Source organism: Propithecus coquereli, unplaced genomic scaffold, assembly GCF_000956105.1.
Source record: "Propithecus coquereli isolate 6110/MARCELLA unplaced genomic scaffold, Pcoq_1.0 Scaffold103, whole genome shotgun sequence".
Taxonomy (NCBI): domain Eukaryota; kingdom Metazoa; phylum Chordata; class Mammalia; order Primates; family Indriidae; genus Propithecus; species Propithecus coquereli.
Genome location: NW_012134192.1, coordinates 1,011,756 through 1,036,806, shown reverse-complemented (window position 1 = coordinate 1,036,806; position 25,051 = coordinate 1,011,756). Strand labels below are relative to the sequence as shown.

At 35.5% G+C, this 25,051-nt stretch overlaps 1 protein-coding gene across 1 annotated transcript in view; it reads right to left on the bottom strand.

Moving 5' to 3' along the window:
* Positions 1 to 2,796: 2,796 nt before the first annotated feature.
* Positions 2,797 to 25,051, bottom strand: part of PLXDC2 (plexin domain containing 2) — a 61,383-nt gene continuing 39,128 nt past the window's right edge. Inside the window, exon 5 of the mRNA XM_012644259.1 lies at positions 2,797 to 2,913. Within this exon, the coding sequence (XP_012499713.1) occupies positions 2,797 to 2,913 (117 nt within the window). The remainder of the gene's footprint in view (positions 2,914 to 25,051) is intronic.

Genomic DNA, 25,051 nt, shown 5'->3' with positions numbered 1-25,051 from the left:
CAAACCCTTCATAAACAAACTGCCATTGTGGTCAGTGCCATCTGGCTGGCTTAAGATATTTTTCTTGACTTTCAATATCTTTATTTAATCACTTAATATTATTTTTTCAAAAAATAAAGATGAAATAACTAAATTCTTCTATAGCACCATTTATCTGATTTCTCCAGAAGTTTGTGTCCTTTTGCAATTCTTAATTTTTTATTGTTATTGTTATTCTATTATGTTCATAGTATGTTAAGTCAGGTACACATGTACCCTCTTTAATACATAATATATGTAAAGTCCAAAGCATCAGTGTCCATTCTGAATTTCCAGAAACTGTGTGTACATTTGCTCAAATGGGCACCAAGAACAAAACAGAAATACAGAATAGAATGAAAGCTTCATGAAAGAAAGGGATTCAGCCAACACTTCCCCTTACCATTAAAGAGAATTCATATACCACAGAAACTTTTTATCACCTTTAACTCCTAGTTCTGTTAGGAAGTTTTCCCATACTTTACTTTCAAAAAGTTTTCCCTATTACTTGGTGCTTTGGTTCACTGAACGATTCAGAGGGTTTTATGATTTCTTTACAGAATTATCGAATCTTTTGAATCTAGAATAGAAGATGAACTCTGAAGGGTACAGAAGATGAACTCTGAAGGGTATAAGAATATTAAGAATTGTGTAAGGATATACATGCAAGATTTATAACTGCCAATCAATTGCTACTGGAAGCCACATACCACAAAAGCTAGTGAAAGAAGCATCATCTTATCCTAGAAGGAAGTCGTCTATGTGTTCCTTACTCATTTGTAGAATACCAGTTGCACCAGTTACATTGGCAAGTCATTTGGTTATTGCTATCCGACCAAACCTACTCCACAAGAATAAGTTGGAATATTTCACATAAACAGAGCATAGCTACTGCAGAGATTGTCATCACATCCTTCACTCACCTTGCTTTTCATTTTTTTTTGTTGCAATTATTAACTAAATGAGTTAGGAAAAAGTTACCACCCTCATTAGATACTTAAATTGTAAAGCAAAATATATGGAATAGAAAAGGGCACTTGTTCATGTCAGACAACCGTGATGATAAACTGTGATATCATTACTAGAGGAATGAGGTCGTCCAATGCAGACATTGTGCACAGATGCTAAGCTGTTAGTAAAGTGCTGCTTATAAGACATCTCTGCTTCTCGAGACCTGAATCTGCAAATGTTGAATGCTGTACCTTACAGGAACCAACAGTTTCTTGGCACAGAACGTAAAAGTTTCATGGGTCAGGGTGTTGATGACATTGTACACGCAGTACCTGAATTTAAACTTTAGGAGCTCAATATATATATCAACCATTTTCCTCCTCAACTGATGCCTTTTCTTTCTTCATTCATGGGGAATTTTCCAAATCTGGATTGTGATCACAGAGCAATTGAGCGTTCTATCGAAGGAGCTTTCTGCATCTGCTTTACTGAGCCAGGGAGGGAAGGTGTTGACATGAATGAAAAAGTGGATCAAATAGGCAGGAAAGTGATGGGCATTGCAATTAATTGAACCACTTTTGCTAAGTGACATAAAAATATTCTAATATTAAGGATTATTTTACAACTCTATGGAAGTAATGCAGTGATACATCTTGCATTTGTTTTGTCTCGATGACAAAATGCACTCTTAGAATCACAAGAGCCTGCCTTGTGTTAGTTATAAACAAAAATATATTTATATATATATTTATGTAACTACTATGTGCTTTAAAGAAAATTACTGTATGATTCAGCAGGGTTCTTTCATTTTTTTTTTTTATCGCCATGCTGACTTGAATGGCTTCTTAGACAGGAATTGACAATGAAATGGGTCTTTAGCACTGAGATAGCATAAAAAAAAAGGTTAAAAATCCCTTAACATTTTTGTTTCAAAAATGATTAAGGAACTCTTCATACTGATTCCTTTTGTTTCCGTCAGCCAAGAACAAGTGTGGCTTCATGGGACTTCACAGTTGGGAAGTGGAGGCAATGCTTCTTTAAACAAATCGGATGTTTTATTCTGAGGCAGGAGAATGGAAAGCCTCATTGGCCACTCCCTCTTCCCTAATCGTTAGTTAAAAGTTTGGAAATTTCAGAAATTTCCAAATGCTTATATAAAGGGCATTCATTATCAAGGAAGAGGCAGACATAGTTGGAACCTCCTGTATAGATAAAAGATTCATCCTGTAAAGTAATGCAACTTGTTGATACAGATGGATCTAGACCAGAAAAACAGAGTCCTTTCGCCACACATCTGTTTGGAAAAGATAGAAAATCTCTTATTTTGTGTTTGTTTTTACTCCTGCATGAGTGGTTTTTCTCAGCCGTCTTGAAACATTCCTCATTGCTCTTTTGAGTGAAAGAGTTCAGGCTTTGGAGCACAGTTAGCTTTGAGACATCAGAGAAGAACATTTGAACCAAAGGTATAGATCCCTCATGAACTAAAGCTTTATTATTATTTTTTCTCAATCCCTTTGCAACCCTGCACCTAAGCCAAAAGCATTATAATCTTGTCATACTTCAGGTAAGTCCACAGGAGATGGTCCAAGTGAACTATAGATATCATTCCACTAGGGAATTCTATGTTCAGTGTAAATGGTATCTTGTATAAGTTTTTTCTTTTACCCTTCTTGGGCTGGGCTTGTCCAGAAATCTTGTCTCCATCAGGCTACAGCAGCTTAGGGCTCCTTTGTGTGTATGTGTTTGTTTGTTTGTCTTAAAGGTATAGGCAAAATTTTAGTTTTAACACCTGTAAACCAGTACTGGTGCTGTTCTGTCCTAGAAATTTTAGCACTGCTCTGATACAATAAAACCTTCTTTCTCTCCAACTGGTTCAACTTCAGCGTAGGCAGGATGTCCAGAACCTCTTCGAAACTTCATTGCAGGCCATCTGCTTGGGCGTCTCTAAAACAGGAAATGCAAAAAAAAAAAAAACAGTAACACATTAAATTTTTTTCTTACTATGGCCACAGTCAGAATTAAGTGTACCCCTTATAAGCCTTCAAAGCCCTGTACTTGCGTCTCTACTATGACACTATCAACCTCTGCCAGGTGATAGTCCATTTGCCACACATGTCCCCAGAGGATTGAGAGCTTCTCACAGGCAAGGTTTAATGCCTTATGCAGATTTATGTCTGAAAAATGCCCAAATACAACTAGGCAAAAAAGACCTGAATTAGAAAACAAATATTTTAAATATTTAGCCATTGAAACTCTCTTCTCTAGATGTCCATATTGATGTCACTTCATTTTATTTATTAGTTCATTCAAAAACTAAGGCTATGAAATTCTGCACAGTTTCTAGAAGTGTGCTTCTAATCAGGTGCTAGACTTCCTGGCAAATAGTCTAAAAAAACTATCACTGAATGTCTTAAATTATTTATTAAGCTAAGCATTCTCATATATGACTTAACTTTTTTGCTTGAAAATTAAAGATATCATACTCTGAAAAGTAGAGTCCATCATTACAGGGTACGGACAATCTCGAGCCTATGAAATAAATATTGTGTGCAGTGGATGCTAGTTCTAAAATACAGGTTGTTTGTTATTGACAAAAAACAAACAAAAAAAGAGCATTTCTTTCCAGTACTTCGTCCATCAAACAAACCTTCTGTGATTTACAAATAGATATGCTGAAATGAATTATTAAGTTACAGCTGCAGAAGACACCAAAATGAATTTCATAGCCACAGTGACACCAGAAACTATTATGTCATTTATCAAAGTGCCTGAAATTTTGGGGTAAATAAGACAATAAATATTGAAGGAAGCTTATTTTTATCTAAAGATTTTTAATGCGAGAAAAGGTTGAATATCAGCCTACATATACTGGCATTTTGTATCTTTCGAGATTTGCCAATTACATGCCAGTGTCAATGATTAATGGTTGTGAAAGAACTTTTTCACATCAGGTAGGAATGAGTATTAGCTCTACCTACTGGAAAAATACCAATTGGGTAATTACATTGTGCCTACTAATAACATGATGCGCCGTTTCTATAACCATGATGTGGTCAGAATGCCTTAAATTTATTTGCTGATGAAGTCCCATTAAGTGAAACTGAATATTCTTATTTTCCAAAAGAAATTAAAACTAAGGAGGGCCACAAAGCAAATCAACGTGTTTGTGGTGGGACTTAGAGCATTATCAATGGAAATGTACCAAGCACCTCTAGGGAACGGGATACTATAACTCACGGTTACCCCCGTTTGGAGCGGAAAGGCCATGTGTTGCAACATCCACTATTTGTAGCCCCTGCTCTGGTTTCAGTGACTTCACAATTAGGCTTCTCCAAAGCCACAACTGCCCTGGTCAAGCAGCACCACTAAGATTTTGCCCTAAATCTTCACCTTCCCAAGGCCCACCTGGTTTATGGGTCCAACTGGCAAGTGCAGCCCTATGACCTAGCACTAATTTGCAAGCACTAATTTATAGCACATAAAAATCTTGTGCTATATATGACTTTTCATTAAAAAGGAATACAGATGACAAGCATGGTGATGAGGATGCTTGTGAAAGTTACATTTTATTAAGCTCTTAACTGTATTTCATGTTTTGTACTAGGTGGTTCACATTCGTGATCTCATCGAATATCCACAATTCAATCATTTCCATTTTTCACAAACCTGCGAAGCTAGAAAATGGCAGAGGTAAGATGTAAAATAAAACCTATCTACTTCCAAAGTTAATTTTCCCTGCTGTGGAAATCACTTCTTAAAATTCAATGGTTTCTGCATAACTCACCCAACATTTGGAAACATGGTTGTAGTTTTATTTTAGTCTTCAAAATATAACATTACTAACACCTTAAGTATTCTGTTGCTAAATTAGAATTACTAAGCTAATAATTCTGTCTTAGGTGAAAAGATTGCAGGATTATTGATAATGTGTATCATGTACATGAGCTTATCACAGAGGTCCTTGAAGCAGAAAGCACAAAAATGTTGGGAGTGAAGCTTCCTTTTTTAAGGAAATACAAACTTATTATCCAAATTAATTATATATCTTTAAAGATAATTTTTGAAATTTTTTATTACTCGATGTAGGGGAAAAAACATAGAAATACCCCAACAAGATTTAAAATCACTAGTGACCCCACCACTCACACATAATTTGGTTAAACTATCAGTGTACAACACTCAAACATTTCATTACTGAAGTAGAACAAAACAGAGTAGGTATAATCCAGCCACAAAAGTATTCAAGACTGCTATTTTATCCAGGCACAAATGAAAATTTAAACTTCCTCCAATAGTTTTTACTAGATTAAAAGAAAGGGAATTTTCCATAATAATATCTTATTAATAAACTTTATGATGAAAGCTAACAAATGTCATGCAACTAAGGTTTTAAACTTTGGGTCTTATTTTATATTATTTACAATTCCTTGACATCTCAATTTTAGACATAACAATGCCGAATAAAGACTAATGACCTCACCAAAATCCTGCTTTCTTTCTAGAATACTTTCACAATGAAACAGGCAATGCCATCCCATATCCCAAAACAATTATGTGATTGTGAATAAATCACTTGATTTCTCTGGGTCTTTGTCTCCTCATCTGTAAAATGATAGCTAATTTGTCCTCTAAAATTATAGGATCTTTATAGTTTCGTGTCTGAGACGAGTGACTTTAAAGTTGGGGAGAAGATCGTAATTAAAAAAAAAAAAATCCCTCCATGTTGAGGTTCTTCTGATCATTGTGCCTCCCACCTCCCTCCAATAACTTTTAGAATTTGTAAATTTAAATTAGGAATTCTAGTACAAATTAGTCCCACCTGAAATTGCTTTTCTATTAAAATGTCACTCTGCAGTTGTTCAGAGATTTCCTTATAAATGAAAATAATGGGGCAATTCTATGACTTTAACAGAATGAATGAACATTTACTGCTCATAGAAAAATCCTTAATGTCAATGCTGTAATATGAGCCATCTGCCCAGTGGACTGGGAAGGGCTTGGACGGAAGGTTCTAGAAACCTGGGCATCACGTCTAGCCCTGGCACAAATTTGCAAGCATGTTAGAGACGGGATATATCGTACTTCTTTCTTGAGGCCTAAACATTCCCAAATCTGTGTTCTTTTTAGAATGGCTAATTCAAATTGTTACAGAAACTGTTAGAGACCCCAGGGTTGCTTGCTAATGGAGCAGAATGTAGGCTGCAAATTGAAGAATTCAGACCAGACTGTAATGTTAATTCACTACAGAGATTCAGGATGTAATGCCTTGAAACATGACTGGGTGCAATGCGTGGGTGAGCTCTAATTTCATTTCTGAGAATTATTTATGTGATTAATCACATTCAGAAGAAAACGTTCACAGTGACACGTTGGCACCAGGGCAGGCTGTGCGGGCAGGAATTCTCCCTAATTACTCCTTCAGTACTATTAATTGAACAATCATCCAGATCTGTCTCAATGGTCTGTGGCAAGATAATTAGCTGAAATATCCACAAACAAACCTGTAGGGTATCCTCGGTTAGCAGTGTACACAAAACTGCAGCTGGAGACCTCCCTTCCAGTTCAGAGAGCAGAACAGGCAGTGCTTTTCGTTGGGTTGGATGGGCCCTTGAAGGACATTCTGGGCATGGATATGGAAAAAAAAGGGGCTGATTTTGAAATTCAAGGCCCATATAAAGACACCTGTGCTACATGATGGCACTTGCCAAGCAGTCGATTCAAAAGTTCTGGTATTTTGTGCTGCTTTGCTCAATGAACAGAGAGGAAGTGGAAAGAGAGATCATTTCCTAGCACAGGACGTGGGCAATGTCACGTGTCCTCCTTGTTACTTAGTTTCCTCATCTGGAAAATGAAATGAACTAGATTGTTGTTTTTCAAACTTCTATTTATTTATTTTTCATTTTTAAGCCACAGACCCTTTTTTCTGACAAAATTTCACCTGGAAGCCCCAACAGAAGCACACAGGGCGGGTCTCCTTTAATTGTGATGGACCACCTCTGCTTACATGTACTCCCTGACCCCCGAGAGAGTCTGTGAAGCCTATACTTTCTTAAAGCATGTTTTTGGAAACTGTTGAACTAAATCTGTGTTTCTCAAAGTTGACTGTGTGTACAAATCACAAGGGATCTTGTTAAACTGCACATTCTAACGTGGTAGGTCTCAGGGAGGCCTGGGAGCTTGCATTTCTAACAGGCTCCCAGCTCACTGCCGGTCCACACAACATGTTTTAAAGAGCAAGGGTAATGATTTTCTAAAGTCTCTACAGAAACATCCTCCAAAATCAAGTGGAAGCAAAAATACTGAAATTCGATCTTGCTTGTGTCTCCAGCAGACCTTCCCGGGAACTGAAGGCATCGCAGACAGTCAACCTTTCAATATTTAGCTTTGATAATAAAGTTTGACCATCCAATGGAAGAGCTGTTTTTTTTTTCTTTTTCATAATTTGAAATACAAGTTCTTTTCTATTGTCCTTATTTTGTGTTGAATATTTCTTCAGTCTTAACAAATTATAAGCTGGGTTGCCAGATTTAGCAAGTAGATGTGTGAGACACCAGTTAAATTTGAATTTCAGATAAACAAGTCATTTTTTAAACTCTATTTCATGGGACATACTTACACTAAAAAATGACTCTTATTTCTGTTTTAAATTTAAATTTATTTATGTGTCCTGTATTTTATTTGGCAGCTCTGTCTATAGGGAAACACAATGACTTTGGGCTCTAGCCAATGAGACTTGCATTTTAATTAGAATAAACTACTCTTGTTTGTGCCTGTTTCTCTTTGCTTCATGAATTGTAGATCACATTTTCCTTAAAAAGAGTAACTCAAATTGATTTGTCTATCTTTTGACAAAGCAGAAAGTAGCTGAGCTGAGAATTCCAAGCAGGAGAATTCCAATTCCTTATGCAGGAAGCAAAGCCTGAGTGTTTTTTACACATTTTCTGCTCATTGTATATTGGTTCTTCTTGCAATTGGCTTTTCTTTAACCTACTGTTGCTACTTGCCATTGGTATGTTGCCTTCATTCTAGAACTGTCCTATGGATGATCCTGAAGAATTAGTTATAACCGCAGTTGGTACATGCCCAAGATGCAAATTGTCCCAAAGCATATACAGAACACCTATCTATTGGGATTAACAACAACAAAAAAAATCCTATTATTCATGTGATTTTTCCAAAAGTGCAAAGTAAATGATTCTCCAATGGCTGCTAAATTAAGTACAAACTCTTTAATATGGGAAGAAAGATCTTTCAATCATACATTTCAAATATTTAATGTGCATTATTTTCTTTCATTGTTTGGTGGTTCTCAGAGCTGACTGAAAAATAAAATCACCTGAGGAATTTGAAAACAAACAAACAAGACCGATGTTGATGCCCACTTCAGCCAATTGATTTAGAATCTCTAGAGGGGATCCAGGCAAGTGTATTTTTGAAAAAGTTCTTCAGGTGAATCAGTGAGTACAGTGAGGGTTAAGAACCAACCACTACCAAATTGTACCTCTCTGTTTCCGGTCTGTATTCCATAATTTCCCACTCTGAGCCTTTGCCTGTGGTATCCCTTCAGCCTGGAAGGACTCTTACTTCATCATCTTTGCTAATGCAACACTACTCATTTCACGTTATTGCCAAGAAAACGTTCCAGGTTCCCACCTACAGATTAGACGTCACTTCTCATTTTCCTGTGTTGTTTCAGACATTTCCTGGTATTTTATCACTATCTCTTGTCACATTTTAGCACACACTGGGGTTGTTTATGTGGCTGCAGACACATAGTCTCTATACATACATCATACTCTACGTATGTGTCCTTGACGTCAAGTGTCATATCCTGTTCAACTCTGAAATAAGCACAGCAGTGGGGGCCTGAAAATATTTGACACCCAGAAGAGGATCCTTTTCATAACATTTGCCTCCTCTACAAGACAAATTTATAAAAGAAATAGAGAAAATTTCCTTGTTTTTGAACTGTATAAATATAATACACCAGTAAAAGACATTAAAAACAAAAAGTAAAATATTACCATACAAAAAGGGAAAAAGAATAAATGAATGTTGTTTTTGAATAAAAGGGAAAAAAATACGTGAAGGAATATTGTCAAATGAATCAACTCCACAAGATTCAGAGTATGATTTGCACCTGTAATATCAGAATTGAAGAACTTTAAGTTCAGTTTCTTCATCTTTACAAGCACAATGTTATCATTCTTTATTTTGAATCTACTGTTTTAATACAGATATATGACTGGGGTATATGAATTTAAGACACCACCATGCCTGAAATGAACGCAAAAAATTTCAAGACCTTGCAAACTTATTCTCTAAATGGATGCATGTAGCTGAGTTTGCTGTGAGGGACCAAGTGTGTAGTTGGGAATTCTCTGAATTAACTTCCATGTTTTCCATGTAGGAGACAATGTTTACTAAAGGATAAACAATAAAATTGTGCTAAGTTGAAGCTTACACATATATATATTAATATCATGTCAATAAAACTCAGCAGTAAGGGAACCCATTCTTGCATGTAGATTGGCAAAATTTTTTTTCAGGGAGGAATATTTTATCACTAACACAATTTAGAATTTCTGGCACACGGTGATAATAAAAAGTGAACCTTATTTTAGTCAGTTTTATTATCATTCTTTACAATGTACCCTCTTTTGTAACTGCACCTGGAGCAGACAGCTTAGATCTACCATAGCCAGCAAAGTGGAAACTCACAAGGAAACTCACAGTAAGTGTTTGTGTTGACTTGCATAGATCTTATTCTATAATTTATGTCCCCACTGGGGACACAGCATCCAGACTCTTGGGTGACAATTATCTTCCTGACTTTTTTCCTCTTTTGACTTTAGTGCATTATTGGCCATTTTGTTGCCCAAACCAAGAATGAATGTGATAGAGGCTATTAGTGCTTTCATGTGGGAATAAATGCATTCAGTCAGCTAATAAAATTACTATTTGCACATTTCTATGGAAAACGCAGGACTAAACATAAGGCATTTATATTACATTTAAGCAAATTAATGTATTTGCATGTAAAAGCTTGAACAGGAGCTAAGCAATGAGATTTGAGAGTCAGTTAAAAACATCAAGTATCCACTGAAAACATCTGACTATAGATGCTATGAGTTTTGTGGAAAACTACCTTCCTCTGAATTCGAGTCATCAGGGATGGTTTTGTGGGTGGAATGAATATGACAACAAAGGACAGAATGACACTCACCATCAGTGCAGCTCTCATGCTACCTGCAAGACTCATTCCAGGTCATTAGAAAACGTCAGCCACTGGTTTTATGTGCACTGCTTTTCTCTCCACTATTTTATCCCCTCCAACAACTTTAATGACATTAACATTCCCTATTTCAGGGTTCTTCCCGGATCATTTTGAAAATATTGACTTCCATCTCTTTTATATTGCTCATTCTATGTCACCTCAAAGCAGCCACCTCCAGTACGTGGCCATCACTTGGCGCCGCACTGCCCCTAAATCCTTTGGATCATGGAGCATTGACTTCACCAGGCTTCACCAAACCTCCTGCCAGCCTGAATTCCACAGGGGCCTCTTCAATCTCTGTTCTCTACCTGACAAGCAATTCTGGATAAGTTCCCCACATCCTCATCACAAATCCTCACCTCCTATATTTTCCTCTTCCAGATACTGAGCAGTCTCAACTAGTGGAGAAAAAAAGTCACATATCCAGGTTAACCCAGCCTCAAGAAATCACACTCTAATTTCCACTGGGAAGTCAGTGATTCATTTACTCTTTCTTGTGGAATGTTTTTGATATACCCAAAATCTAACCATTTGCTTTCCGGTATCCAATCTCATGCTGCCCTTTCTTGGATAGTGAATTTCTTCACCTATATTTACTAAGAAGATGAAGCCATGAAGAAGATCCAATCCTCTTCTGCCATTGATGCTTTCATATCTACTCATGCTTCCTTCTTATCTGAAATACTCTTCCTTGGTTGCATAGTTAATTGCTTTTCCTTCTCAGTAATAATATCTCTGGTATGAAGTTACTTCATTACTCCCTCCTTCCCAATCACCTTAAAACACCCCTTCCATAGTTTCCTTACCTTATGCTTACACTCGGCATTGGACAAAAAAGCCTTTATTTGATGTTCTTCGAATCCTCGGGACTGTATGTCTCTTGAATGTCTTACTGCTGCCACTGACTTCATGTTACAAAACCATTTTTTACCCCCTTAAATCAAGTGCCTGCTCTCCGCCTTAAACATACATCCTCTTAGGTTACCAAGGATCTCATTGTCAAATTAATGCCTTTTTTCTCTTCTTATTCTGTGACTTCTCTAGAGCATTTATCACTGCTGCCTTTCTCTTCATTCTTGACCTCCTTTTTTGTAACTTTCTAGCATGGTATGTTCTCTTGCAGCTCGCTCTGTTTTCTGTGTGTTTTTTGTTTTGTTTTTCTCCTAAATGATCCCCTTTCTGGTCCCTAAACACTAAACGTTAACATGCCCTGACATTTAGTCACAAACACTCTCCTCTTCTCCATACAGTTCTTCTTTGTTTTCTTGGGTTTCAACTTGCACTATTGTAATGTCCATATTTTCTCTCGCCTGACTACCTTAATCCATTCTTTCTTTTCGGGTATTTTTTTCCCAGAATATTATGGGGGTACACACATTTGGGTTACATAATTTGCTTTTGAACAGTTTGAGTCAAAGTTATAAGTGTGCCCTTCACCCAGTGTGCATTGTACCCACTAGGTGCGAATTTACCCATCCTCTCCTCCCTGCTTCCATCTGCTTGATTTCCGTTGAGTTTTACTTCCATATGTGCACATAAGTGTTGATCGATTAGTTCCAACTTAGTATTGAGTGCATGTGGTGTGTGTTTTTCCATTCTTGCAATATTTCACTTAGAAGAATGGTCTCCAGTTCCAACCAGGTTGTTACAAAAGATACTAGATCACTGTTTGTTGTTGTTGCTGTTGTTGGTGTTTTATGGCTGTGTAGTGCTCCATGGTATTTTTTGAAAAAGCCCAATTGCGATTTGACCATCAGCTCAAACCAAACATGCTCAACATCCATCCCTTCATTTCCCTTCCTAAACTAACTTTGCCTTCTGGTCTTTCTAACTCTGTCATTAGAAAATATAATTTCCCAGTTGCTCAGATTCAGTACTTTAGAGTCATCTTTGATTCTGTCTGCATCATACCCCTCTGTGACATTAAGAACATCTACCAGATTGCACTGCATGAATAGAATCTTTAGTTCTGACTGATTTTTCGTGGTACAAGCTGAGAATATTCCAGTCTTCTTTAACATTAGCCTTAGTTCACAATACGTTGATAATGCTTTTGGCAATATTTCTTTATTTCATGAATCACATTTCCATAAGAGGTTATTTTCTACTAAAATTGGGTAATAATTTGGTGTTAGACAGGCAATTTACTCTAAAGAAAAGTACTTTGCAGTGGGTGTGAAAACAAGCCAGCTCACTGTTGCACAGTGACTGGGTTAAAAGACAAGATAATGCTCCTTTGGTCATAAATATCCTAGTAAAAGTCAAATGTGAGTTAGTGCTGCTCCCAACCACAATTAAGACTGGCAATGTTCCTCAAGAATTTGTTCTCATAAAGTTTCTCGTGTCTGGAGCACCCATGTGTTTCTAAGTGAAGTTAAAGAAAGCTGGCAAGTGAAGCTCTAATCAGCTGTGACCTTAGGAATGGTTAATGGTGAGCTGTTTTCTACCCTAAAGTAGTTGTGTGCATTAATCCACATTCAATCACACAATTAGGAAACAGCCCAATAAAATGACTTATGCCATCAAATCCAAGAGTGGAAGCTATTCATTTGAAGATTTAGAGTGATGTCCACCAGTCAAACAGGGGGCAAAATTAGCTTTTTCATATACGAACAGTATTTCATGATATGTTTTTAATTTGTGTACATTTCAATGAAATTACAAGTTTTAGAGAAAGTTTAAAAGGCAGATAGCAAACTTTGTACCTACTTAAGCTTCTACGTTGAAAAATGGGTATCCAGAATGGTGTTATCTTTTTAAATCTGAGGAATTTGACTTATTTTACTATTTTGGATACACACTATCTCTTGTCAAATCAATGAAGAGATTGCAATAAAAGGATAATTATGATCCTGAGAAAAGGAACAATATAACATTAGTGTGGCAGGAAAATAAAAAGGAATATGTACTTTAGAGGATCAATGGTAGAGATATTACAGATGCACTTGTAAATATGTTTGGATACCATGTTATAACTGACTAATAGCAGTGTTTAATCATCCCTTACCTAGGCCCTCCCGTGATATTCATTACTGTCCTTTACAAAGATTCATGTAATTTCCACAAAAGCTTCCTTGAGAGTGCATTACTTTCATCCTGCGATAAAGAAGTGCTGATTACCATTGTAATGATACTGTGTGAGCCAGATTACAGTTCTGGAAGTAACTCTTTCTGCAACATTTTAAAATTGGAAAAAAAAAAAAAGAAAAAAGCAATATGTCTGAGATATACCAATTAGAACCTATAAAAATAACAGTTTTTATTGTACAATCGATGGTATAATACTCAGGGGTTGATAATATGGTTTGCGAATTATTTAGATCATTTGTTTTTTTCCCTTTCCTCTTATCTTGGGTAATTCTCTAACACTTGCTAAGGAAAAGAAGTTAAGAATGGGAAATAAATGAATCCCTCCAATAAATCTTGATATTTACACAATTTTTGTTGAAACTGACTACTGTTTAAAATAGTGCTTTTAACACAGATGAGGGCTGCTTAGAGTAAGCAAATTTGTTTTCAACCACTGGTTGGGTTACTGAGAATGGTTAAGGAATTGACCCAAAGTCACAATATTGTAAGTTAAAGGCTGAAATTGATGCAAGATCTGTCCTCTTTGCGATGCACTCTCTCGACTGCGTTTTAGTGGTTCCTGATTCTGCCGCTGTTAAGCACTAAGGCCTCAGGCAAATCACTTCTCATCTCTTGCTATCCACATTCTTATGTATAAATGAGAAAGTGAACAAACAATAACTCATTCTCTACTTAGCATGAGCCTACAACCTCTAGTTAGCCTTAACAACTAAAAAATACATCAATAATTATTTTTAAAAGGGCCAATATTTATCAATGACACTAATTTTATGCATTTAAAACATGCTCTGAATGACTCAACTAAAATATTTCCAGTAAGATTTGCATTAAAAATGTCTGTGTGCATCAATCCCACAACAGTCAATGTTGCAATTTAAAGAGTTTATGTTTTCAAGAATACAAATGTTCTTTCAGAAAAAATGGAGTTTTATTTCTCTTTAGGTAAGACATATACTGTAAAAAGTTGTGAACCACTGCATTTGATGTTTCCTTAAGTTTTCTGCTACCTCCAACTTTCTATCATTTCACGATTCTGTTTATTGAAGATTCAGGGAATTATTTTCAATGAGACCATTTATTCAGCAAGTATTTAGTAAGCATTGTGCTTGTCCTTATGGATAAGAAAACTAATGAGACAGATAATGTTGTCTCTTGGAGCTCCCATATTGCTATTAAAATTCACCAACAAGTAACTTGTATGTTACGCACAATGAGGAAAATCTTTATGATTTTGTATTAAAGCCAGTCCCTAGAAAAGAATCGATCAGTCAATTCCAAGTATTAACTTGAGTTTTAACTACCCCTACAAATGAAAAAGAAATTTAATTCTCCTAATCTCTGGTTACTTATTTGTTTCATCGAAATACCATAAATCATTTCATTTTAAAAACAGACATACGCTACATTTTCAATTACCCTAAATATACTCTGCTTAATAGATTTTAGTGTTTGTGAATAAAAGTTTCAATCCAAAACAGGGAAAGGAGTTGAATAGACATTTCTTCAAAGAAAACATAGAAAAGGGCAACAGGTATATGAAAAGTGCTCAACATCACTAATCATCCAGGAAACAGAAATCAAAACCACAATAAGATACCACCTCATATATGTTAGAATGGCTATTATCAAAAAGACAAGAGATAACAAGTGTTGGTGAGGGTTTGGAGAAAAGGGAATGTAAACTGGTACAGCTGTTATGGAAAACAGTATGGAGTTTTCTCAAAAAATTAAAAATAGCAATACCATGACCTAGCAATTCCTCTGCTGGTTATATACTCAAAGGAGATAAAATCAGCACCTTGTAGCGATATCAGCACTCCCGTGTTGACAGCAGCATTATTCACAATAACCAAGATATGGAGACAACTGAAGTGTCCATCCACAGATGAATGGATAGAGAAAATGTGGTATATATACACAATGAAATACTATTCAGGGAGATACCGACATTTGCGACAACATGGATGAGCCTATAGAACATTATGCTAAGTGAAATTGGCCAGATACAGGAAGATACTGCACGATCTCTCTTATACATGGAATTTTTTAAAAAAGTCGAATACATAAAAACAGAGAGTATGATGGTGTTTACTGGGGCTGAGTGAGGGAGGAAATGGGAAAAAATAGGCTGAAGGGAATAAATTTATAGTTATGTAGGATGATTAAGACTAGAGATCTAATACATGGTGTGAGGACTATGGCTAACAATATTGTACATTGTACTGAAAATTTTCTAAGACAGCAGATTTTAGGTGCTCTTGTAACTATAAAAGGTGATGGGTAGGATAAAATACTTAGCTGTAGTAATCATTTCACTCTGTATATGTACACCAAAGCATCATGTTGCGCACGTTAAATTTATACAATTTATAGAAACAGTGCCTGACGCATAGCATGTGCTGAATAAATGATGGCTATCATTAACGAAAAAATGATGTCTTGCTTTCTGACATTTCCTGACTTTGTTTCCCTCCCCAACTTTTATGGGCACCTTCTTTTATTTTTCATCTCTGTTGAATTTTTATTTCGCTCCCAGCATTTTCTCATAATGTAGGGCACTGTCATGGTCGGTTTTGAGAATGCTCCAGCAATGCTATTCTAGCTCCTTCCAAAATTCCTATGCAGGTCCCCTGCTCACACCTGAGATTGGTGTCGGTACACGCCCCCCGCCCCCCACTCTCTGCTGTTCTCACATTGGCCTGCTGCGTTCTCCGGTCAATGCCTATTGGCTATTTTGTGGTTATCCTGTTTTCAAGCCTGCCAGACACCTCGAGTTGTTTCCCTTTCCTTTCTCTCACTCAGATGCCCACAACGTTCAGGTCTGGTGGCTATTGGTGGTTTGTTATTACCTGCTGTATTTAGGGCTGATGCCTACATTTTGGCCATATGCTGTTAGCTAGTTGTGTTGTAAATATTGTCCATAGGTTTTTGATTTTGATGCCCAGTTGTTCTGTCTGTTTTTATGTAGATACTTTGGAAAACAAAAAAAAAATTATGCTACCACCACTGCCAACTTTCCAGAATCTTTCTTCAGTACTTCCTTTTGACATTTACAGGACTCTTTCTGCATTTACTGTTAAATCACATTCCTTATTGCTATAAAATCTTTTACCAAATTGGTCTGAATGAAAACATTACTGAGACTTTGACTATTTTCCTATTACACTCACCTTTCATTGAAAAAGAAAGAAAATATAGGCAATTGTTCTACTGTGTGCTCTGCATGTGTTTACTGTTTTGTAACTTGGAGGTCAATATGAGATAATGATATATTTCCTTAAGTGAAGAATAGTGGTGGAATGCTAACTAAGTAGTTGTGACTTCCTCTTAGTTCCTTCTGATCAAGATTGGAAATTTCCACCCTTTCAATCTCAGGAAAACATATTTATACATGTCTTCCTCACTATGGCCACATAGGAGCTTCAACTTGAATGAAGTCTGTGTTTGCTATAGTTAAGAGAATGCGTGAGAAGAAAAAAGCACTTTGTCCACCAGCAGTGATTATACTATAAATATACTAATGATCACAGATTCTAATAAAAATAGGAATGGAAAAAATGCCAACTTAAATTTCAGAAAAATCTGTGAGTGCAAATATTTAAAAATTCCCTAAGGCTGCTTGGCAGAATATGGGAGGTTAGGAAACAGTGGCAGAAGTGACTTTGGGCAGAGCTTCCATGTTATACCAAAAGCTCTCAAAACAGTAAATCTTAGGAGAAAGAAAGAAAAAGATGGAAATAGAAGAAAAAACACAAAATGGCTTATTTGTAAGTAGAAACTGCCAAGTATGCTTCTCCTACCTATTTAAAGAAAACATACCTATTTAGCCATCAATTTCTCATCTTAGTGAAATTTAAGAAATTCATTTGTGGATAGTACTATGGGAGAAAGCAAAGACTAGTACTTGATATTTCTGGCTCTATGTTACTTTCTCCTGTTTCAAGTAACTCCTTATTGGAAAAGATTTTTTTAAGGAACTTTACAACGCTTGTTATTTTAATGATTAGTTCCTCTGTTTTTATGCACATTTTTGACTAAAGGCAAACCTGAGCATGAAATCTAAGGCATTACCCAATACTACAAACTTCCATAAAATGGCAAAAGTCAGTGGGTGCTTCTCCCAATTATTACCTCATAAATAATTCTATTCTCCACACAGGAGAACTATGGTCTTCCTTGTTGTTTGTGTTTTATTTTTTTCTCTTTGGATTACTCAAAAAACGGGGTGTCTTCATAAACTGCAAGCATGTACAAACACGCTTTCTCATTTACTTCACATTTTTTGCATCTTTCTAAGACATACGCAATACAGAGGGTAGAGGGATTCAGAATATCCCAGATTTACAGGGACAGATGAACTTTAAATTTATTCTAGTTTAACCAATTATATAATATCTAAATAACTTCTAAAGTCCTTAATAAGGGGCCTTCTTGAATGCTTAAGTACCTCTGGTGATGAAGAGCTCCAAGCCTATTGCATCTCTGAGTATCTCTGACTATTGGTCCTTATAATGGGTCCATATTTGTATCTTCACAGCATCTCCCCAAAGACTCTTGTGTCTACTCCTTGGATCGATTGGAACAAATCAGCTACCTCAGCCTAAGTTTCAAGTCTTTCATGTTCTCAATCACTCTCTACTTGAACACACCGGGGGCTGACTATGTTCCTCTACAAGAATGAACCCCACTACTGTTGGTCAAGTACTATGCTGCTCTTTATGAAACATATGATACATTTAAAAATTGACAGCCACATACTGTAAATTATAAATTTTGAGATTACTTTTGACTAAATGTCAATGTTCTTTACTTATTCTTGTGCTACGTGAAGTTTTCTCTGTATTAAATTTGTACATATTCAGGATTCAAGTCAAGTTACAAGCTAATGAATTCCAGTTAGATATTTCGAGGTCAACATCAAGGGAAAAAGCTAAGAAAAAAATATGTGACATAAATTCAGACCTAAAATAAGAAAAAATTCTGACATACTATTAAAAAAATATTAGCCCTTACTAGAATCCTAGGACTTAAAGCCGCACTAAGATTTTAAATTTAATTATGACAAATTTATTTTCTTTTTATAGAAGAAAAGGTTTCATCATTTTTACAAAGTAAATATAATTTCTTCTTCAAAAGCTGTGCCCAGGAAAACATTTGGCACACAGCCATTGTTCCCCCCAAAATTTTTTTGAATCGTGGATGATGTTTCATCTATTCAAAATTTATCTTATCGATATTAATTTTAAGTACTATGTTAATTAGAATACAAATACAGTGATTAGCTGAAAGTAGAGAATGTAAACATGGAATTAATAATTCTGAACCTACATTCACTTACTATGTAGTATAAGAAAATTGTTTTAATTTTGACCCAAAAATTATTTTGTTTACATTAAGAACTTTTTATAGAGTGATCACCACAAGAAAATAGAGCAAAATAATCTTACTCTATTTGCCAATTAAAAATACTTCTGGTTGATCATTTCTGATAGAATTAGGAAAAGCATGATTACTATCATTATTTATAAGAAATTTCCTTACATTTGTATTCCCTAGATTCTTAATACTTTTGATCTCTGAAACGCAAATTTTAAATTCTATTATTCTTACAATCACAAATAACTTCAGTATTATTTATAAACCAAAGTATGCCATAACAATCAACTTATTAAGCTTAGTTGCTTTGTATTTCTGCCAGAAAATAATTACAATAAGTGGAGTTGGTGGAAAAAATAATCTTACAATTGAATAAATTCATTATTATTGTGAAGCAATAATTATTGCTAAAATTAAAGTTTCTATTATGTCTCCTCAAACAGAAAGGCTTATGTATTTATTGTATTAATAACAAAGAACAATTACCAAAGACACAAGGAAGAAATTACTCCACAGTTGGTACTGTCAGTAGAGTAATCTTCTCTTCGAGAAGTAAGGATTGGAAGAAAAGGATTGGAATACATAAAACATATATCATGTAATCACAATGACATAACTCAGGTATACAAATGCCCAAGTGACTTGTAGCTTTACAGGTTTTCATTTATTTATTCATTTGATTCTTTCATCTATTAAGAACTTCCCTGTGAAAATTATCTATCTATCTATATCTATCTATCTATCTGTATCATCATCATCATCTATCTATTTTCATGGTCTTATGTACCATTAAAAATAGTGAGGGAATAGTTATTAGGAGGTGAAGTATACGATATTTTATTTGACATTTTTAATAATTCTTCCCAATGAAAGGAAAAAAATATTTCATTAAATTACAAGCACTATTTTAGTTTAATGAACTTAAATGAAAATGCTACCTACAAGAGTAGATTAAAGATGACATCTGTAAAAGAAATTTTATTTTGGTGATTACATATATAAGGCAATCACCATGAACTTGAACTGAAAACATACAGTAATGTATATGAATAAAATTCTAGCGTCTTAAAACAGAAAGTGAGCAAAGGAAATCACAAACATACAAACACTTCTTTTTTAAAGTGACCCAGTTTCACTTATTTTTTCTATATTTCTGGAAAGCTGTCATCTAATAACGTACCTTCTTTAACGAGGGGGGTCAAACAATATCGACTAGGTTTTGCCTAATCTTTCCTTCTTGTAGCAATTCATCAAAATTGAATATCATTTTTTTGCCTCATCTAAGAAATAAAAATATGAAATATTTTGTTTCAATGAATCGTTTTTTCCCCTTCAGTTTTAAGGCTAAAATAAGACTAAGAAATACCTTAAGGGCAAAACTCAGTTATTAAAAATATACAACTTCAAGATTAAAAAAAAAAAGAGATTCGTGGTTCTACGAAACGATTTCTCCATTTACTGTATAGGGTTAGTCAATGGATCATGTCTTCTTGACTCCCAAGAGCTATTTATCTAGCAGCTGCAAAGCAAGATGCCAAACTGTTAGCAAACACTTTTTTCTCCCCACCAGCAGCCTTTGAATCCTTGCCTGGCTCCTTTCTCTGGCTTCTTTCCTGGTGGCACTATTGATTGCCAGGAAAAGTTGAGGGCCACAGCTGCCTTGCATCTCTTTAATCATATTCTCCATGGGTCCTTGTTATCCACAAATAGTTCCTGGGCTGGGGAATCCCCTTGAGTGGCAAACTGCTCAAAAGCCTCTTGCTATGTCGCTGCTGGAACCATACAAGCTCCAACAGGCCAGGATGAGGAGACCTGAGTTGAAGTCTTGGCTCTGTTAGTGGGTGTCAAATGATCCAAGCAAATTGCTTTACCATTTGGAGGCTCTATTTCTACATTGTACTTGACTCCAACAAAGGGGTGGAAAGGACACTACCCACTTAAGTTCCAGAAACAGAGGTCTCTGCTGGTTTGAATTTATCTGGATTTTATGGTATCTAGAATGGTCCAACTGGGGTGGTGTACCTACAGAAGAGAGAAGAATCACCTTTTGGAATGTTAATATTAGTTGAAGATTGTGTGGAATCGTTTTATACAGTAAACACCTGTGTCTGTATATCGAGTATAATGCAAAATTCATAGAAGTCTTTAAGATAAAACATGGACCCTCAAGGAAATTTACTTGTAGATACTTGGAGAATTCATACACTTTATTTTGGAAATGTTCCTGAATCCCTGGGTTGCAGGCATGTGGAGGTTTCTTTTTCCTTTGACATCTTAGGATTTTGCTGATAGAAAATTCCAGGCACCACCAAGGGCAGATATTTTGACCCACTAGAAGTGGTAAGAATTTTAAAGAATGATATGAACAATGACTGGTATTTAGACATTTACGTTCAGGTTTTATTGTAAAAACCGTTTTGTAATTTCTCATTCAAGCACAATTTAAAAATGGTGAGACTGATAAAGGCCATTCTCACTGGAGTTAGGTGACATCTCATTGTGGTTTTGATTTGCATTTCCCTGATGATTAGAAATGTTGAGCATTTTTTCATATGTTTGTTGGCCATTAGTCTATCTTCCCTTGAAAAGCTTCTGTTCAAGACGTTTGCCCACTTTTTAATGGGGTTGTTTGAGTTCTTTCTTGCTGATTTGCTTGAGTTCTTTGTAGATCTGGTTATTAGCTCTTTATTGGATGTATAGCATGCAGTATTTCCTCCCATTCTGTAGGCTGTCTATTCACTCTGTCGATTGTTTCCTTGGCTGTGCAGATGTTTTTAATTTAATCAAGTCCCATTTATTTATTTTTGTTGCTGTGATCACCTTTGGGGTCTTCTTCATAAATTTTTTGCCTAGGCTGATATCCAGAAGAGTTTTTCCAACATTTTCTTCTAGAATTCTTACAGTTGATGAGGTATCACCTAACTCCCATGAGAATGGCTTTTATCAAAAAGTCCCAAAACAACAGATGCTGGTTGAGATGTGGAGAGAAAGGAAAAATTATACACTGTTGGTGGGACTTCAAACTAGTACAAACTCTATGGAAAATAGTATGGAGATTCATCATAGAACTAAAAGTAGACCTACCATTTGATCCAGCAATCCACTACTGGGTATTTACCCAAAGGAAAAAAGCCATTTTACCAAAAAGGCACTTGCACTCAAATGTTTATAGCAACACAATTCATAATCACAAAGACATGGAATCAACCCAAGTGCCCATCAATTCATGAGTGGAGCAATAAAATGTGGCATGTGTATACCATGGAATACAACTCAGCCATAAAAAATGAATTAATACCTTTTGTAACAACCTGGATGGAACTGGAGACTATTCTCCTAAGTGATATATTGCAAGAATGGAAAAACAAACACCACATGTATTCCTTATTAAATGAGAACTAACCAATCGGCACTCATGTGCACATATGGAAGTAAAACTCAACGAAAATCAAGTAAGTGGGAAGGGGGAGGAGTGGATGAATAAAATCACACCTAATGGGTACAATGCACAGTATCTGGGTGTTGGGCACACTTATAACTTTGACTTAAACTGTGCAAAAGCAATTCATGTAACCAAAATATTTGTACCCTGTAATATTCTGAAACAAACAAACAAACAAACAAACATATGGTGAAACTGTTTTCCCCTTGAGGTAAATAAACTGTTTTGGAAAGCAGTCTTTTTACTTATTTATTTATTTTTTATGACTATATATCCAGAGCTCCATAAAAATGATAATGAGAATAATAATAAGAATAGCACTTATGACCAAATTGCAAATTTAGACATAAAGATCATACATAGTACACTCTTATATCCCTAGTTATTTGGCTAATGATACCTTACTGCTCGAAGAAGGTAACATTTTATCACACATTTTATAAAGACTGTTTCTTTTATAAAACTAAACATTCAACATGAAGTCCATACCTAACTTAAGATATGTTGACCATCTGTCTCCACCCAAGAGGGCAAGGATGATACTTAGAGTAAGAATTATAACCTCTATTGCCATCGCACAATCTCAGTCCCTTCCTGAAATACAAGGGGCATTGTTCCTGCAATTTTGGCTTTCTTCCTTTCCATTTTAAATTAACCCTTTAACTTTATTCCTATCTGTCTAAGGATGTTTCAAATAGCTCTTTGTAGCAGCCATAGCAGCAGGATTAGGTACTCTTAGTTTTTATTTCTTTTAGTTACTCTTAGTTTTTACTTCTTTTCTAGTACTCTTAGTACTAGAGTACTAAGTACGTCTAGTACTAAGTACTTCCAGTACTTCTAGTGCTCTTAGTTTTTCTTTTCTATTTAAGAAAAAAAACTTCAATATTTTCCTCATTGAATCTTTTTTTCCAAGGTTTTGATCATCTTTATTACCAGGTTCCTGTCAGTTTCTCTTCATTTTCCTGTGTATAGAATAATCAAACCTTCACATAAGTGTCCAAGAGCTAGCCATTGTGAAATATACTAAGAAAAATCAAGGACAGTCTTCAACATTAATTCTTTTAGTAAGATGGTGAGTCTAAATTATTTTTCTTACAGTCCAAATAGAATCCTTTCATGGGAATATTGATTTCTTATCATTACTGCTTTATAATCTTATTTTCTTGACCTTCACTTAGATTATATTTTATTTAAAAATCTTGAATAGTGATATGTGAAGAATACTGTTCAATAGTGCAAACATTTATCTCTGTGACCTACATTCATGAAACAGTGGAATTTATTACAAGTCACAGAATCTATGCCTAGAAATGTTCAGCAACCTTTAAATTTAATGTAGAACTTAACACACGTTGACTCTTCCAAAGAGATGTGAGTTTTATCAAAATCTATTAAAAATTAAGGAATACCATGCTTATTTTAATATTTGTTTTCTACCATTTTGTTTCAAGATAATAAATTCTACTTTTAAAAGGTCTTATATAATGTGATGGATTTTGGTTAAAATCAGATATCCTTTTTTTATTTCTAAACATTGAGGGGGTACAAAAGTTTTTGTCATATGAATACCTTATATGAATGTTATGTCAATGTTAAAGTCGAGGCTTTAGTGTGCCCATCACCAGAGTAGAATTTCTTGTACCCTATAGGTAAGTTTTTACCCCTGTCACTCCCCTTTTTGGTTTCCAATGGCCTTTGCATCTCTTTGTGCCCATGTGTGCCTGTCGTCGGATATCCTTTTGAAATTTACCGTGAAAAGCTACACAGATAAACACAAAATGCAAGCAATTCAGTAAAAGTCAAAGAAAACGCTCAGTCTCAGATCTGAGGGGGATGATGGAGAATTCCAGGAGATAAGTTAGTAAAAAATAGAGTTTTCTGCTTGATTGAATAGAGATCGGAGGTTTTAGGAGAATGGAACTCTTGTACCTGATCCTGTGTGAGCAGACACAGGATATGAACAGTTAATTCACTTATTTTTAATTACATTGTTTATGGGGTGATGATTTGCTTTATTATTGCATTTCCTTCTTACAAACAAGCTAAAGCCCACGTAAACACTTTATATGAGGAAGAGTGTTTGTGTCCACAAAACGTATAATAACTGGTGAATATTTTCTGCAAGAACAAAACACACAGATAGAAACCACTGTCATTATCATCACTAAAAATAGATAATAATAGCAACAGCTACATGAACTTGTATAATGATTTTGGCAATATTTGCTAAGTTCTTTTAAATTGTTTCTTTCCTTTGATTTCACTTTTGGGAATCTGTCCTAAGGACATAATGTATGTCCTTGGATATACATCATCGTGCATTTCTACATATAGTATATGAAGAAAAACCCTTTACATGTAGAGAGGCAGCACAGCCTAGTGGTTAAGGGTACCGTCCCTGGAGTTGGAGAGCCTGGGCTCAAGTCCTGACCCCACTACTGACCAAATGCCTGATGTTGAGTATTTGCTTACTAAGTTCTGTGTTTCAGCTTTCTCATATAAGACATGGAGATAATCTCAGTGCTTCATAGGCTCTTCATGAGAGGTAATAAGCGTAAATCACTTCCAGTAGAGTTTAATAAATATTAGTTGTTACTATCAATATGTTCATATTGAGGCTAATTAAAATAGGAAAAAATGGGAAGAGCCCCAGTGTTCCACAATAGGATATTGGTTGCATGAGCTCTGGGATATCTACTCAAGGGCAGAGTCATTAAATTTCATCACAGAATACACACTGTTTAGTGCAGAAACTAATTCACAATAGAGGTCAGTGTCATTCGATTTCACTGTGAAATATACAAGATATTCATTGGATCATATTTAATATCACTAAAATGGGGACGTATCTTACGCTTAAGGGTGTGTGACAGGGTAGCATGTGATGCATCTTACAT